The following is an 18,450-nucleotide window of genomic DNA, read 5'->3' as shown; positions in this document are numbered from 1 at the left end:
TAAAACCACAGGTGAAGCTCTGTCCCATCCTAGTTGGCGCCAGGCTATGTTAGATCAGATTGATTGCTTACATTCAAATGGTACTTGGAATTTGGTGTCTTTACCACTAGGAAAGACTCCCGTTGGTTGTCGTTGGATATTCACTCCCAAAGTGGGTCTTGATGGCCAGGTGGAACGTCTTAAGGCCTGCTTGGTTTCCAAAGGCTTTACACAGATCTATGGGCTGGATTATAGTAATACTTTCTCTACTGTTGCGAAAATAACCTCTGTTCGCCTCTTTCTCTCTGTGGCTGCTACGCGTCATTAGCCACTCTATTAGCTTGATATTAAAAATGTCTTTCTTCATGGTGATTTGCAAGAAGAGGTATATATAGAGCAACCACCTGGTTTTGTTGCTCAGGGGGAGTCCAATATAGTCTGCAAACTCAAGAAGTCTCTCTATGGTCTAAAACAATCTCCACGGGCGTGATTTGGCAGGTTCAACATTGTGGTTCAAGCCTTTGGTCTCACTCGAAGTGAGGTTGATCATTCGGTTTTCTATTGCCATTCTTCTTCCTTATGTATCTACCTTGTTGTTTATGTAAATGACATTGTTATCACAGGGAGTGATCAGGTTGGAATACAGAAGCTGAAGGAACATCTACATCAGCACTTTCAAACCAAAGACTAGGCCAACTTCGATATTTCTTGGGTATTGAAGTTGCTCAATCAAGAAATGGTATCTCAATTTCTCAGAGAAAGTATGCACTTGACATCTTAGAAGAAACTAGTATGATGAATTGCAAACCAATTGACACCCCAATAGATCCGAATGTCCGACTCTTTGTAGGACAGGGGGAGCTTTATTCAGATCCTAAAAGGTATAGGAGACTGGTAGGCAAGTTAAACTATCTCACAGTCACTCGTCCTGACATTACTTTTGTTATGAGTATAGTTAGCTAGTTCCTCAGTTCTCCATGTGATTCTCACTGGGATGCTGTTATCCGAATTCTAAGATATATCAAAAGAGCACCAGGTAAAGGGCTACTCTATGAGGATAAGAAACACGCAAATATTTGTTATGCAGATGCAAATTGGGTAGGATCTCCTTCTGATTGTCGGTCAATTTCTGGATATTGTGTTCTTGTGGGAGGAAATCTGGTTTCTTGAAAAAGTAAGAAACAAAATGTAGTGGCTAGATCTAGTGTAGAGGCAAAGTATCAGGCTATGGCTAATGCAACTTGTGAGCTCATCTGGCTTAAACAACTCTTGCAGGAACTCAAGTTTTGTAAAGTCTCTTTTATGAAGCTTATTTGTGATAATCAGGTTGCCTTACACATTGCTTCCAATCTAGTGTTCCATGAGCGGACTAAGCATATTGAAATCGACTGTCACTTTGTTAAAGAAAAGATGGTTGAAGGTGTTATTGTTATAGTGTTTGTTAACTTCAATGATTAACTTACAGATGTCTTCACCAATTCTCTAAAGGGTGCTTGAGTGGAATATATTTGTAACAAGTTTGGTGCATATGATATCTATGTTCCAGCTTGAGGGGGAGTGTTAGAATTATTAGTATATATTATAATTATTATATGTGTGTGTTTTATTTGTAATTAGATTAAGTGCATATTTTTAAGGCCCATTATGCTTATTATAAATGACAAGCTAAGAAAGGCTAGTCTCTTAGGGTTTTTTTCTCTCCTAATTATTTTCTCACACCTTCAATCTTCAATCTTCCAGGATCTGCTTCTGCTTCATTTCTTCCATCTTTCGGCTTCCCTTTAAGCTTGATTGCTTAGATTTCCTCAAGCTATGTTGAGTAGCTTCATGCAGTGCTTCATCTTTGCTGCTAGAACGACCTTGGTGAAATGTCCGCTGCGTTGTCTTCTCCTACCATTTTTTCTAGTTTCAGCTCCCTTTTTTCAAGAATCTCCCTGATAAAATGCAGTCGCACATCAATGTGTTTTGTGTGTTTATGGTGTGCTTGATTTCTTGCTAGGTGAATTACGCTTTGGTTGTCACATTTTAGGGTTGTATCTACCTTCCTCCCTAGCAATTCTCCTAGAAGCCCCTTTAACCACGTAGCCTCCTTTATTGCCTCTACTATGGCAATGTATTCTACCTCAGTGGTTGATAAGTCTACTACATGTTGTAAACTTGCCTTTTAATTCACTGTGGCATCCCAAATCTTAAAGACATAACCTGTGGTTGATCTTCTCCTATCCTAATCCGCTGCATAGTCTGTATCAGAATATCCTAGGATTTTGGCTTCTATTCCCTTTTCTGCTCCACCATAAACCAAACCAATGCCTAATGATCCTCTTAGGTACTTGAACATCCACCTAACTGCACTCCAATGAGCCTTCCCTAGGTTTGCCATAAACCGGCTAACCACGCTCATGGCATGTGCAAGATTTGGCCAAGAACATACCATGCTGTACATCAGGCTTCCTATAGCACTTGAGTATGGTACATCTCTCATTTCTACCTTATCTTCCTCATTTATAGGAGATTGACTTGCTGATAGCTTAAAATGTTGTGCAAATGGCGTGCTTACAACCTTTGCTTCAGCCATTCTAAATCTTTGGATTAATTTCCTTAGATAACTTTCTTGTGACAGTCCTAGGGTTCTTACCTATTTATCCTTCTTAATTTCAATTCCCAATATTTTCCTTGCTTCTCCTAGGTCTTTCATTTCAAATGTTGACTTTAAGTCCAGGTTTAATTGCTGGGTTTCCTCCCTTGATTGACTTGTAATCAACATATCGTTGACATACAATAAGAGGTACAAGGATATGTTGTTTGATATTTGCTTAAAGTATACATAACAATTATATGAACTCCTAACAAAACCATGTATAATCATAAAAGTATCAAATCTTTTATACCATTGACGTGGGGATTGTTTTAGTCCATATAGGGATTTCCTAAGAAGGCAAACTTGCTCTCCTTTTCCTTTAGACTTGAACCCCTTAGGCTGCTCCATGAGAATATTTTCATCTAATTCTCCATGTAAAAACGCAATCGTGACATCCATTTGTTCCAACACCAGATCCATGTGAGCTGTCATTGCAAGGAGTATTCTAATTGAGGTGTGCCTAACCACAAGGGAGAAAACCTCATTATAATCAACTCCTGCAACCTGTGTGAATCCTCTTGCAACCAACCTAGCTTTATATTTAGGCTTAAAATCCTTCTTAGCTCTTTCTTTTCTCTTATAGAGCCATTTACAGCCCACTATTATTTGCCCTTTACGCTTTTCAACTAAGGTCCAAGTCTCATTCTTTCTTAATGAGTTAATTTTTGATTTCATAGCCTTAATCCACTTACTTGAATCCTTAGAGACTAGCTTTCTCATAAGTTAGGGGTTCCTCCCCTATTACCTCTGATGCACTTGTAAATGCATAGGAAACCAGGTCTGAAAAACCATATCTCTTAGGAGGTTTGGATTGCCTTTCTCCCTGTCCCGAGCAACATTATACCTATGCTGGTCAGGTTCATCTTCTGCATCCAATCCCTCATTTCTCTTTTCCTGGGGGTCAAAATCTTGGTTAGTTATGGGTTCCTCTAGATCTACCTTATGTTCCAAATCTTGGCTTTGAGAGCCAATTGTTTCTGCACTAGGTATATTTTCCTGCCGTTCTATATCTGCATTTTCTATTGTAGATGTTGGCTCCGTACTACCATTGTCATGCAATCCCTTAGCTACAGATTTCTCATCAAAGATGACATCCCTTGTAACTATAATCCTTTGGTTTTCAGGTTCTAGACTCCATAGCTTACCCTTTTACCTTAGCTGGATATCTTATAAAAATACATTTATGTGCCCTAGGTTCCAGCTTTCCTTGTTTTACATGGGCATATGCAATACACCTGAATACCCTTAGGTGTTTTAGGCTAGGTTTATGTCTTGTCCATTTTTCATAAGGGGTCTTAAACTCGATACCTGCTGATGGAGACTTATTTAAAACATAGGCTGCAGTATTCATAGCCTCTCCCCAAAATGCCTTTGATAGGTTGGCATGAAATAGCATGCACCTAACTCTCTGTAGGAGTGTCCTATTCATCCTCTCAGCAAGGCCATTTTGTCTAGAGTTTCCTAGTACAGTTAAATGCTGAACTATCCCACTCCCTTTACATAGGTCTGAGAATTCCTTATTGTAGAATTCAAGACCATTGTCAGTCTTAATGGTCTTTATCTTCCTCCCCCTTTGATTTTCTATCATGGTTTTTCATGTTTTGAATGCCTCAAAAGTATGTTCTTTGGTTTTCAAAACATAAATCCATACCATTCTTGATAAATCATCAATTATGGACAAAAAGTATTTAGCTCCACCATAAGTAATAGTCTGGGCAGGTCCCCATAAATCACTATGGATATAGTCTAAAGGTCCCTTAGATGAGTGTATAGTTGTTTTATTAAATTTTACCTTAGTGGCCTTCCCATATATACAAGATTTACATTTATCTAAACTTACCACTTGGTCCCCCTTTAACATCCCTTGTTTGGCTAGTTCTTTAAGGCCAAGCTCACTTATATGAGCCATCCTAAGGTGCCATAATCTTGATATTGTGGTTGCCTTATCACCTGCCACTGCTGCTTCCCCATTTAATGCAACAGCTTGCAGAACATATATCCCATTATGTTGGCTAGCCTTCATACACACTAGGGATCCTTTGGATACCTTAAGTGTACCTCCCTCTCCCTTAAAACTATAGCCATGCCTAACTAATTCACCAAGAGAGATTAGGTTTCTTTTTAATTCAGGAATGTGCCTTACAGCTTGAAGGGTTCTATAGGTATTGTAGTGCATCTTAAGCCTTACATCTCCTATTCCTAGGACCTTACACTCATAATCATTTCCTAGAAGGACCTTGCCCCCATCAGTGGCCTGGTAATTTACAAACCAGTGTCTATTGGGTGTTATGTGGAAGGAACAACTGGAATCCATAATCCATATTTCCTTCACTATGTTCTCACACACTACTAGTGCATCAGAACTATCATACCCAAACTCACAAACTAATGCTCCACCATCCGATACATTCTTCTCCTTGAAATCTTTCTTTCTCTTTGGACAGTTTCTCTTAAAATGCCCTTCTTCTTGGCAATGGTAACATTTAACTGGATTCCTCCCATTTCTTGACTTAAGATCTAGATTTAATTTTCCCTTTGGAATCCTTTTTAAAACTCCTAGACCTAGCAATTAGAACATCACCACTGGAGGATTTTTCTTCCTGATTATACCTTTAAGTTTTTTGAATTTAGAGCTCTTATTACATCTTCTAAAGACAATTTATCCTTGTTATGTTGCAAAATATCAACAAAGTGCTCATACAACCGAGGCAAAGAGTGCAATAAAACTAATGCCCTATCTTCATCATCATACTTTACATTGATGTTTTCTAAGTCTAGGCAGAGTTTATTGAACTCATCTATATGATTTTGCAACTTTTGATTTTCTTTCATTCTAAATGTAAAGAATTTTGTCTTTAGATATAACTGACTTGACAAGATTTTTGTTAGATAGAGACTATCCAATTTTTTTCAGATTTCTAAGGCTGTAGTCATCTTAGATACTTCCCTTAATACCTTATCTCCCAAACTGAGAATCAAGGTATTAAATGCTTTCTCCTCTATATCCGCTCTTTGTTCTGCCGAGAGTGACTTAGCCCCATCCCCTACTTTTTTTGTTCTTTGATTCCTCTTTCAACATCTCCTTTAATCCAAGATTATCGAGGAGGGCCTGTTTTTTTATTTTCCATAAAAAAAAATCTGATAGACCACCGATTCACTGGACATACCAAAGGTGTCCAAGAAATCAGGGATAATTTTGGAATTAGGAAGATGAGCTGTTAGATGAGGGGTAGAGTAGGAATTGCAAGGTTGTGTAACAACCTGCATGTGCAGATTCCAATTCCGTTAGAGAAAAAGGAATAAAAGAGAGGTGCTGGTGGTGAGCATGGGGGGTGAAGAATTTTCCAGAAGTAGGAGAGATCAAGGGCCTCTCGAATTGCTTTGTTTTCTTTTCTTCTTGGGCTGTAATCGGTTGGGACTTTTGCTTATTGAATCAAGTATTCTTACAATTCTTAGAATTCTATCATTTTGGTATCAGAGCATTGCGATCCCAATGGTGAACTTAACGGATCGAGTGGGAGATTTAGAGAAGGGGTTGGATAGCGTACAACTAGGCGTGGACGCTATGAAGAGTGAATCGAATGCCATGAGAAGAGAGATTCGATCTATGGAGAAGAACGTTGCTTCCTTGTTGGAACAGTTCGAATGGATGAGAGCGAGATGGGAGGAGCAACAACGAGAAAGGAAGAACAAGGAGAAGTGGGGAGAACAATCACCGGGGGTAGGTGACTAGGAGGCGACGCCCGAGGCGGGTGGGAGGCGAGCTGAAACGGAGGGGGTTGAGGGTGGCTGGCGATCAGAATCTCGCGGACGCCGGCTGGAAATGCCGCTCTTCGATGGAGGTGACCTAGATGGCTGGATTTTCAAAGCCGAGCGGTACTTCACGATGAATGGGCTGACTGATATAGAGAAGGTGGATACAACAGCTGTATGTTTGGAAGGACCTGCCCTCTCGTGGTTTCAGTGGGAAGAAAAAAGGCGGAGAATGAGGACTTGGGAGGATTTCAAGCTGTTGTTGCGAAACCGATTCCGACCCACTCAAGAAGGGTCGGTAGAAGAGCGATTTTTAGCTCTTCGGCAGAGGGGGTCTGTCTCGGACTACCGTCAAAGCTTTGAGGCACTGGCATCGCCTTTGGAGAATCTGCTAGAAGCGGTGCTAGAAGGGCACTTCATCAATTGTCTCAGTCCGGAGATCAGGGCTGAGTTGAGGGTGTTGAGGCCAAGGTGTTTGGAGCAAATGATGGATCTGGCGCAACGAATAGAGGAGAGGAACCTGGTGCTCCGGGGAAATGTAGCTGGACCGGTTTCGAATAGAGGTCAGTCCGCTTCACTCGCTATTCCAAATTACCAGCGTGGGGGACCTCAGCTCCAAGCGCAACCTGCTCCTAAATCTGTGGCAGCAAATTCTCCCTATCCATTTCGACCCCAAAACAGTGGGAGGGTGAGTAACCAGCCTTGGAAACGGCTTAGTGAGGCCGAATTGAAGTCCAAACGAGATAAGGGTTTGTGTTTTAGGTGTGACGAGAAGTATACGATCGACCACAAGTGTAAGAACAAGGAGTTGCAGGTGATGATGATTTATGATGAAGAAGTAGGGGAGGAGGAGCAGTGGGTAGAGGATGGAGATGCCAACCATTGCCTCAGCCAGAAGAGGGAGGAAGTAGGGGAACTAGTCCAAGGGGGTGAGGTTATTGAGCTGTCTATGAATTCTGTGGTAGGATTGACAGCACCTCAGACGATGAAGTTAAAAGGGGAGATAGAGCAACAGCCAGTTGTGGTCCTGATTGATGGAGGAGCAACCCATAACTTTATTTCTGTGGAGCTGGTGCAGCTGTTGGACCTAAGTAGGGAGGAAACAGTTGGCTATGGTGTGATTATGGGGACGGGAATGGCAGTTCAAGGGGCTGGAATTTGCAAGCGGGTGAAGCTTCAGCTCCAAAACTTGCAGATTGTGGAAGATTTCTTACCTTTAGAGCTGGGAAGCTCGGATGTGATTCTGGGAATGAAATGGCTAGCAGCGGTAGGTAAGATGAATGTGGATTGGAAGACTCTCACAATGAAGTTTCAAGTAGGAGACATGGCTGTAACGTTGCAGGGGGATCCTAGCCTGAGCAAGACCTTGGTATCCTTAAAGGCTATGGTGAAAGCATTTAAGGAGGAGGGGGAAGGAATGCTGCTGGAATTGGGTACAGTGGCAGCTGAAATTAAGGAAGATCCGAGGGCAGTTCCAGAACTCTTATGGGGCGCATTGGCTGAATTTAGAGGGGTGTTTATTGCTGAGGAAGGGCTGCCACCAAGCAGGGATAGAGACCATGCCATAAACCTCATTCCGGGATCATCTCTGGTGAGTGTAAGACCCTATCGTTATCCTTATTTACAAAAGAATGAGATTGAGAAGTTGGTGGGAGAGATGTTGGCCGCGGGGATCATTCAACCCAGCTCCAGCCCATTTTCTAGCCCAGTATTATTGGTCAAGAAGAAGGATGGGGGGTGGCGCTTTTGTGTCGATTATAGGGCCTTGAACAAGGTAACGGTTCCAAACAAATTTCCCATTCCGGTAATAGATGAGTTACTTGATGAATTGCATGGTGCTAGGGTTTTTTCCAAACTTGACTTAAAATCTGGTTACCACCAGATTCGGGTTAGGCCCGAGGATGTCCCGAAGACAGCATTCAGGACTCATGAAGGACATTATGAGTTCCTAGTGATGCCTTTTGGATTGATGAACGCTCCGGCTACTTTCCAAGCGTTGATGAATGAAATTTTCAGAGATTATTTGAGGCGTTTCGTGTTGGTGTTTTTCGATGATATCTTGGTGTACAGCAGCAGCTTGGAGCAGCATGAATAGCACCTAAGATGTGTGTTAAGGGTGTTAGCGGACAACCAACTGGTGGCCAACAACAAAAAGAGTGTGTTTGGGCAGCTGGAAATTGTGTATTTGGGCCATGTTATTTCTTATTTGGGAGTTTCAGCTGATAGCAACAAGGTGCAAGCGATGATAGATTGGCCTACTCCAACAACGGTCAAGGAATTGAGGGGGTTTCTTGGGCTTACAGGGTACTACAGACGCTTTGTGAGAGACTATGGTAAGCTTGCTCGGCCTCTAATTGATAAATTAAAAAAAAACTTCTTGTGGGATGTGGTTGCTGAAGAGGCCTTCCAACAACTCAAGGCTAAAATGGTATCCTTACCCGTTTTAGCCTTACCCAACTTTGAGAAGCCTTTCACCATTGAAGCTGATGCCTCGGGGCATGGAATGGGGGCGGTTTTGATGCAAGAGCAGAGGCCGATCGCTTATTTCAGCCAAGCATTCAGTTAGTTGGGGAGTAAGAAATCCGTTTATGAACGAGAACTCATGGCCATAGTGTTTGTGGTAAAAAAATGGAGGCACTACTTGTTAGGCAGAAATTTTTTAATTAAAACGGATCAAAAGAGCCTCAAGTTCTTGATGGAGCAACGGGAGGTAAGTCCGGAATATTTGAAATGGATGGTGAAGTTGATGGGTTACCAATTTGAGATACATTACCGGGTTGGAATGGAGAATAAGGCGGCTGATGGGCTATCCAGAATCTGCCACACAGCAACTTTGATGGCTTTGACAGTGCCTAGAGTGGTCCATTTGGAGCAGGTGGCAAGTGAGGTAAACAATGATGCAGGGCTGCAAAAGATTATCCAAGAATTACAAGCTGACCCCTCCTCCCATCCTAATTTTCAGCTGGTGGACAAGCACCTTATCTACAAGGGACGACTTTACTTACCCAAGGGATCCGCGCTAATTCCGTTGATACTCCAAGAAGGGCATGATGGGAGCATGGGAGGTCATTCGGGGTTTTTAAAAACTTACAAAAGGGTGGCGGCGAATGTCTATTGGCCAGGTATGAAGAAGGATGTGCATCGATATGTAAGTGAATGTTCGACTTGTCAACAAAACAAGTATATAACCTTGTCACTGGGTGGACTGTTACAGCCACTACCAATTCCTAACCAGATTTGGGACGACATCGCCATGGACTTTATTGAAGGACTTCCAAAATCTAACAAGGTAGACTCAATCTTGGTTGTGGTGCATCGACTTAGCAAACATGGGCATTTTATTGGACTTAAACATCCATTTATAGCTGGGGAGGTGGCTGGAACTTTTATTAAGGAGGTGGTAAGGCTCCATGGGGTTCCTAGGTCCATTGTGTCGGACAGAGACAAAATTTTTATGAGCAGATTTTGGGAGGAGATCTTTAGGCTGCAGGGCACCAAACTCAAAAGAAGTACAGCTTATCATCCACAAACGGATGGGCAAACCGAGCTCAACCGGACTTTGGAAACCTACTTGAGATGTTTTGCTTCTTCCAAACCAAAGGCCTGGTTCACTTGGTTACCATGGGCTGAATTATGGTACAATACTTCCTATCACACAGCTGCTAAATTAACTCCCTTCCAAGTGGTGTATGGGAGGGAACCGCCTCCCTTAGTGAGGTTTGAGAAGGGAACTACCCCCATCTTGATGGTGGAGCAGCAGATGATTGAAAGGGATGAGGTCTCAGATGAATTGAAGGTGCAACTTTCGAGAGCACAAGCCATAATGAAGAAGAGAGCAGATGGGGGAAGAAGGGATGTGAAGTTCTAGGTAGGCAACTTAGTGTATCTGAAATTAAGGCCGTATCGGCAAAGATCTTTGGCTGCCCGTGCAAATGAGAAGCTAGCGGCCTGCTATTATGGCCCGTTTGAGATTGAGAAGGAGGTAGGCCCTATGGCTTACCAGCTGAAACTGCCACTGCATTGTCAAATCCACCCAACATTTCACGTGTCCCAACTACGAGAGGCTAAGGGGGCAATGAAGGCCACGAGGGAGCTGCCTGCACAGCTTACTGAAGATCTGGAAATGGTGGTGAAACCCTCAGCGGTGCTAGGAGTGCGTTCGGGGAATGGTAGGGGCTTGCAAGGAGCAGAAGTGCTGATTCAGTGGAAGGGCCTGCCACCATTGGAAGCTACTTGGGAGCCCTACTCAATGATCCAGCAGCAGTTTCCATTCTTCCACCTTGAGGACAAGGTGAAAGTTGGGGGAGGGAGTATTGATAGACCACCGATTCACTGGACATACCAAAGGCGTCCAAGAAATCAGGGATAATTTTGGAATTAGGAAGATGAGCTGTTAGATGAGGGGTAGAGTAGGAATTGCAAGGTTGTGTAACAACCTACATGTGCGGATTCCAATTCCGTTAGAGAAGAAGGAATAAAAGAGAGGTGCTGGTGGTGAGCATGGGGGGTGAAGAATTTTCCAGAAGTAGGAGAGATCAAGGGCCTCTCGAATTGCTTTGTTTTCTTTTCTTCTTGGGCTGTAATCGGTTGGGACTTTTGCTTATTGAATCAAGTATTCTTACAATTCTTAGAATTCTATCAAAATCATTTGAATCATTAAACTTTTCTATATCGTACCTTGATGCGAATCCGGACAGAGCCATTTCCTTAGGTTTCTAAGACTATTTTAAGGGTTCTTGGATGAATCTTGAAAGTGATTGTGTGTGATACCAAATTGTTGAATCTAGACCGATTATCACACAAGAAACCCCACTCTCTCACAGCCAAATCTCACCTGATAATAACATAAATAGACTAACAGATGTTAGAGTAAATAAAAAACAATAGCAGAAAGAAAAGAGGCAAGAACATATCCTGGTTCAGGCATAGAATGCCCTACATCCAGACTGTCGATGCTTGACAGATTCCACTAGAAAGCAATAGGATACAACACTCCCTTTTGCACACTCTTGGCTATGAACAATAGCCCTTCCTCCTGAGAATACAAGGACCGAGCGAAGCTCTCTCTTAATTCTCTTCAGAGACCGTGCAAGACGACAAGAAAGAATGACTAGATGAATGCCCTAACCGGGAACCTATCTGCCTCTATTTATAAGATATAGAGGCGGTTACAACAGGGACTAAAAATGTAAATAAAGAAATAACATGGACCAGTACTAACTTTTAAGAGTTAGTTACCGTTACATATTTTAAACTCATAAAATATAAAATACAAGATTATTCCTACCTACATTTTAAATGCCTACTACCAAGAATTGAATGCTTAAGTAATGTGAATTCTAATAGTAACTCTTCCCAAGGGTAAGTCTACAGTTGGTTGTCGTTGGGTTTAGATTGTTAAAGTTGGTCTTGACAGCCATATTGATTGCTTTAAGGCTCGCCTTGTTGCCAAAGGATACACTCAGGTTTTTGGCCTTGATTATGGCAATACATTTTCTTTTATTGCTAAGATTTCCTTTGTTTGCCTTTTCTTATCTCTTGCTACTATGTTTTGTCATGTCCCTAATAGTAGTATAAGGGCAATATTGTAATAAGGATATAGTACTTGTTAAGCTTATAGTTGTATTGCACATGGGTGCAATGGCTGTGAGGCTATAAATAAGCTACTGTTGTAGGAGAAGGATTATGCTTGAATTGATGAATTGAAATCTCTTATTTCCCTCTCTTGCATTCTCTCAATCTCCCTCCAATTTCTTTCCCTTTTTCTTTCCCTCACTGTTTTGTTCTCCCTAACTTCCTCCCATCTCTTCCGATCTAACTTCCGAATTCCTTCTAATTACATCTTAAACCAGTCATGAACCCTAGGGACATGACAATTGGTATCAAAGCAGTTAATCCTTGGCTGTGGTTGATTCGATTTGAAGGCTAGTGCAATCAATTTCAGTCATTATAGTCCATGGTCTGGTGATTCAACGGACTTAGCAAGTTCAAGAACTTTAGCGAGATTGGGTGGGTCTCTCAACTAAGGATTAATTTTCGGCGATTGATGCTCAGAAATAGATTCCGCTGCATGGAGGTGATTGACGGCTGCTGTACTTGATTCTCGGAATGTGAAGAGAATTACGGTCGGTATCAGCAGGTGAGTTCAAGCGACAATCGGTGTTGAACATCGGGAACTAATTGTGTGGAGGCAATCTGCAATTAAGTGAGTGTGCAACTCGTTGCTCGCGTTCCAGATCTGAGACGGAAGGGAACAAGGAGTGAGCGAAATCGAGAGGTCGCAAGCGGATCTTGTCTCGAACTTGTAGGTTGAGTCCATTGTGAGAAGCAGATTGCTCCCACTCCTTTGCGCGTTGATTTCCGAACTGTAGGCAGTAGAAATCGATTGGGTGTTAGGCAATTCTTAGCAGCAACGAAATTAATTGAACTTCTAGGAGGCGATTCCAGAAATAACAGAGAGTTGACGGAGCGAGGATCCGACTTTGCTATCGATCTCCAACGGTGATTGACGTTGGCGATTAGGTGAAGCAATTCCGGTAAATTACGAAACCGAGCTAGTGGTTGCTGACTGTGGTCAGTGATTGGGCGAGAAGAAGGAGTCGGGGGAAGCGATTGTTGAATCTACAGCAAGTGCGAGCAAAGCTGTTTCCGGAGCAACAGGTCGATTCACTGTTATTTGTCTGAGTCACTGCAGTTGTGATTCCAAAATTGAAGGCATATCAGAGTAGCGCAGTTGAAGCGGATGGGCGATTCATAGCCGCAGTGAAGCGAAGCTAATTCCACAGGAGATATAGGCGATTCCATTGGTGAATTCTGATGATCTGGCAAAATTCCGACCGTGGAAGGATACTCCTCTATTGTTAACTCCCAACGAAGATTTTTCGATTGATCGGTGAAGCCATTCCATAGGGCAACCTGTAGGGAGGTGACTTGTAGTGACTGTAACAGAGTAGTTGGCCAGAAATTTTAGCCAACTTTGAAGGTGTGCAAACCAGGTGAGTTTGACAGGGATTCTAGCAAGTATAGGGAATTATTGCAACAAGTGGATCAAGAGAATTGAAAGTCCTAGGCAACTCTAGAAGGCTAATCAAGTTGCTGAAACGTGCAAATGATTCTCTGCCTAAACCAGCTATTTGAATTTTGATGGAGGATGACATCAAGATGAAGCCGAGAGAATCTCAATTGCAGTCGAAGGATGCTGCGTTTTCAGTGGGATGGCCTACTCATGAAGCCTTGGGAAGCAGTGCGCACATGAGACAATCGGAGCCTCAATTGCAGCAGAAGAGTGCTTCATGCTCAGCTGAAATGGGCCTCAATGGCAGCCAAAGAAGGCTGCATTTTCAGTTGGCAGCCAATTGGACAAAGGAACAAGAAGTGTGGTACATGAATCGAGCAAAGAATTCGGCCAAATGATACGTGAAAAGTTGCAAGAGTTTGCAATGATACTATCTAAGGAGTATCATTATAGTTTTCCCGCCGAATACTTTGAGGATTATCATGGGAGTTTTAACAAAGAAGACTTCCTTAAAATGGAGCAGCCGAAGGAGAAAGTAAGAAGTCGAGAAGCAGATTCACTACCTATTTCCAATGTGGAGTGGAAGAAGTGTACCGGTTCCAACAGAATTATCAAGGAGGAATGCAACATTAGTGATTATATTGGTGGTGAATGGCATTATCCAAAGAGAATCTGTGATGAACAGATTAATAAGGCAGCATTTGAGGAACTGATTGAGGAAGCTAAAGCCAATCCGTTACCTCTGGTGATTAGAGCAGGGATGGAGGGATCAGATGGTGTTCTGAATCAGAATTCTATCAGAAATGGAATTGATGGTGGAGCTTCTAAGGATACTTTTCCATTGCCTATGGTTTCAGATAATGCTGAGGATTCCTTAGCTAACGAGAGGGTGAAGACAACACTAACAGGAGAAAGTTTTGCAGGTCTTAATTGTTGTCGCCATGTTGCTGTCATTTCCAAAGATGTAAACTAGAATGCAAAAGGTGCAAACCAGTTTTTTATGTTGGAGGGAATAGAGCAACAGATTCAAAGTTGTGAGGAATCTTGGCAAATGGCTGTGACGAGAGGAAAGCTAAGGAAGATAGATGCAGCAGTCAAAAGCTTGACCATGGAGAACAAAGTTGTTGCGGCTTTGCACATTATTGCTACAGATGGCCAATTGGGATTTTTGCCTACTGCAATGACGGATGGGGTGATGATGGAAATTAATGTTGCAACAACTCCTAGACTTAACATTTCTACATTGCTGCATTTTAAGGCGTTTGCGGATATTGTTGCACAAAGTGATGAAGAATTAAAGTACATGAGAACCACTGCAAATCTGTTATGCATACAAAATTTTTTCAAAACTTCTCCATCCAAGTTGTGGAAGAAAAGGAAAAAGGATATGGAAGTTATGGAGGTTTGGCATTTCTTGGGGACAAGAAATGTTTCAAGGCGGGGGGGAATTGTCATGTCCCTAATAGTAGTATAAGGGCAATATTGTAATAAGGATATAGTACTTGTTAGGCTTATAGTTGTATTGCACATGGGTGGTTGTATTGCACATAGGTGCAATGGCTGTGAGGCTATAAATAAGCCATTGTTGTAGGAGAAGGATTATGCTTGAATTGATGAATTGAAATCTCTTATTTCCCTCTCTTGCATTCTCTCAATCTCCCTCCAATTTCTCTTTAATCTCTCTCTTTCTTTCCCTTCTTTTTCTTTCCCTCACTGTTTTGTTCTCCCTAACTTCCTCCCATCTCTTCTGATCGAATTCCTTCTAATTACATCTTAAACCAGTCATGAACCCTAGGGACATGACATGTTTCACTGGCCTCTTCATCAATTGGAAATCAAGAATGCCTTATTTCATGGCGATTTACAGGAAAAGGTGTATATGGAGCAACCTCTTGGCTTTGTTGCTAAGGGGGAGTCTGGGCTAGTGTGTTACCTTCAAAAATCCTTATACGGCTTAAAACAGTCTCCTCAAGCTTGGTTTGGTCAATTCAGTTCAACTATTCGTGAGTTTGAGCTAACTTGTAGTGAAGCTGATCATTTTGTTTTTTATCACTCTCAGTCTGGCCGCTACATTCTTCTAGTAGTATATGTTAATGATATAGTACTTACAAGAGATGATGATGTTGGTATCACTGAATTGAAGGCACATCTTCTCCAACAGTTTAAGACTAAGGATCTGGGTTCTTTGAAATATTTTTTGGGTATTGAGGTAGCTCAGTCAAAGCAAGGCATCTATATTTCTCAAAGAAAGTATGCCTTGGATATGCTAGAGGAGATAAGGTTGCTTGAATGTAAGCTAACAAATACCTCTATGGATCCGAATATCAAACTGTTACCGAGATAGGAGGAGCCTCTTTCTGACATTGGGCGCTACCATCGACTAGTTGGGAAACTTAATTACCTCACAGTCACACGCATTGATATTTCATTTGCTATGAGTGTGGTAAGTCAGTTATTGGATTCATTTTGTGACAGTCACTAGGATGCAGTGATTCGTATTCTTCGGTATATTAAGGCTGCCCCCGGTCGGGATGTATTGTATCAAAATCATGGACACAGTCAGATTGTGGGATATATCAATGTTGATTGGGCATGGTCACCTAGTGACAGCCAATTCAAATTTGGATACTGTGTATTTGTGGGTGGAAACCTAGTCTCTTAGAAAAGTAAAAACAAACTGTTGTCATCAGGTCCAATGCAGGAGTTAAATATAGGGCAATGACCATAACAACATGTGAGCTAATGTGGCTGAAACAATCAATTGAGGAGTTAGGAGTTACGTAGGTCAAGTCTATGCAATTGATTTGTGACAATCAGGCTGCAATACATATTGCTTCTAATTCTGTGTTTCATGAGAGAATCAAGCATATTGAAATTGATTGCTATTTTGTTAGAGAAAAAGTGCTCTCTGGGGATATAGTTACAACATATGTGGGTTTCAACGATTAGTTAGTTGATTTACTCACCAAGTTGCTTGAAGTTCTCGTGTGAATTACATTTGTACCAAGCTAGACATGCTCAATATATATGCTCCAGTTTAAGAGGGAGTGTTAAATAAGATAAGTAAGGGGTATTAGTGTAATTAGCTTAAAATACTTGTATGCATATATATTCTCTTGTATGATACACTTTTGGGTAGAATACACATTACTTTATTCACAGTAACAATCAGGCTGCAATGCAAATTGCTTTTAGTGCTTTGTTTTATGAGAGAACTTAGGACATTGAGATTGATTGCTATTTTGTAAGATAAAAAGTGTTTTCTGGAGATATTGTCACAACATCTGTGGGTTCTAACAATCATGTGGCTGACTTATTCATTAAGTTACTTAGAGGTCCTCGTGTGAGTTATACTTGTACCAGGCTGGGCATTTTCTATATATATGTTTCAACTTGAGGAGTGTAGAGATATATAAGTGAGGGTATTGTGGTAATTCTTGTATAAACCATATCTCATGTATATATATGTCTATTATGATCAGTAATATAATATAATATTCTCTGACTTCTACAACCTGATTTGTGACTAGGCTCTTATTATTCTTTCTTGATTATATTAATGCATAAAGTCGAGGCCACTTGTAGTGTTGATCAAACATCGCTATACAAGATGAATAAACTCCAAGAAAACCTGAACTGAACAAAGAATGAGATGCTAAAATCACACCCCCAGTGACAACAGAAATCACTACCAAGCTACAACAAGAGTTCAACACCCCCAAATATGAAACAGAGTTCACCACACCTTTGCCAGAAATATGAGACAGAGATCACCCCAACACTGCAGCCATATGAACAGATTCAATCAAGTGTATATTTTCCACTTGCACCTTATTGAAGGATTATGGAGCTCCCTTGTTGAATGGATTATGGAAGATTATGGTTCATACAATCAAGCGTATATTTTCCACTTGCATTCCAGTCATTGGTGGTACTATAACTTGATAAGAGATGTCATAATATACTATGTCTTTAATACACTAAATGCAAAACCTGCTTTATTTATTGTTATTTTTCTGATTGGGTGATATAGCTCCTTCCTTTTTAATTTCTTTGCTTTCTAAATGATTCTGAATCAATGTCAATTCATATTCTGCTTCTCTGGTTATTAGGCAGTCTGCCAAGAAGCTTTTACTTACATGGACGGCCGTGAGGAGTATGTGCAGATTGACCATAATGATTTGTACCCTTATCTTCTTGTGAATATAGGATCTGGTGTTAGCATGATAAAGGTTGTTCTCTAATTATTTGTTTCATCTGTTAAAAATTAAGTTTCATCCATCTTTATCTTTCCAAATCTTTTAATTTATTTATAGTTTCTCATTATGTAGGTAGATGGAGATGGAAAGTTTGAGCGAGTAAGTGGAACAAGTGTTGGTGGTGGCACTTTTTGGGGCCTTGGACGGCTTTTAACCAAGTGCAAGAGGTTTTATTCTCTCTCTCTCTCTCTCTCTCTGAATTTCTCAATAAAGTAGCACCTTATTGAAGTATGTCAATGCTTATTACTTCTTTCATTTTCAGTTTTGATGAGTTGCTAGAGTTGAGCTATAGTGGAAATAATAGGGTTATAGACATGCTTGTTGGAGACATCTATGGGGGAACGGACTACACAAAGGTAAATATGTTTATCATATTGCTAATAATCTTAGGGAAAGCCTTGGTAGCAATGATAAGGTTGATCCTTTGTTATTGGAAGGTTATGGGTTTGAGTTGTGGAATGATCTCTTTACAGAGCAAGAGCAAGGCGATTTACAAAAATGACCCTCCCCTAACCCTTGCAAAGTGGGAACACCTTACATATATGTATTTATTTATTTCTATGAGTCTTGTTTATTGCTGAAACAAGTAAAACCCTGCAAAAAATAAATGCCTTAAGAATTTTGGAGTTGATTTATGGCCTCATTTGAGTTGAAACTATAATTAAAATAAATAAGGCCTTTTTGTTCACGTGGACTGTGTATATATATATATTTATATTTTATCAAATGTAAATATGTATAAAGATCAAAATATACAGTATACATCAGGCATACCCGGGACGACAGAGGCAACAAAATTAAAGCCC

The 18,450-nt window shown here is 41.1% G+C and overlaps 1 protein-coding gene across 3 annotated transcripts in view; it reads left to right on the top strand.

The window, feature by feature from the left end:
• LOC127797245 (pantothenate kinase 1) overlaps positions 1-18,450 on the top strand; it is a 69,568-nt gene that overhangs the window by 33,382 nt on the left and 17,736 nt on the right. For 2 of the 3 annotated variants that reach the window (XM_052329964.1, XM_052329963.1), the window contains 3 exons: positions 17,498-17,617; positions 17,717-17,811; positions 17,907-18,000. In XM_052329964.1, the coding sequence (XP_052185924.1) occupies positions 17,498-17,617; positions 17,717-17,811; positions 17,907-18,000 (309 nt within the window). The remainder of the gene's footprint in view (positions 1-17,497; positions 17,618-17,716; positions 17,812-17,906; positions 18,001-18,450) is intronic. The other variant, XM_052329965.1, reaches the window with a different exon arrangement.

The sequence above is a fragment of the Diospyros lotus genome, chromosome 3, assembly GCF_014633365.1.
Source record: "Diospyros lotus cultivar Yz01 chromosome 3, ASM1463336v1, whole genome shotgun sequence".
Lineage (NCBI taxonomy): Eukaryota > Viridiplantae > Streptophyta > Magnoliopsida > Ericales > Ebenaceae > Diospyros > Diospyros lotus.
The sequence above is the reverse complement of the archived record's forward strand: the minus strand, read 5'-3'. Positions and strand labels throughout refer to the sequence as shown.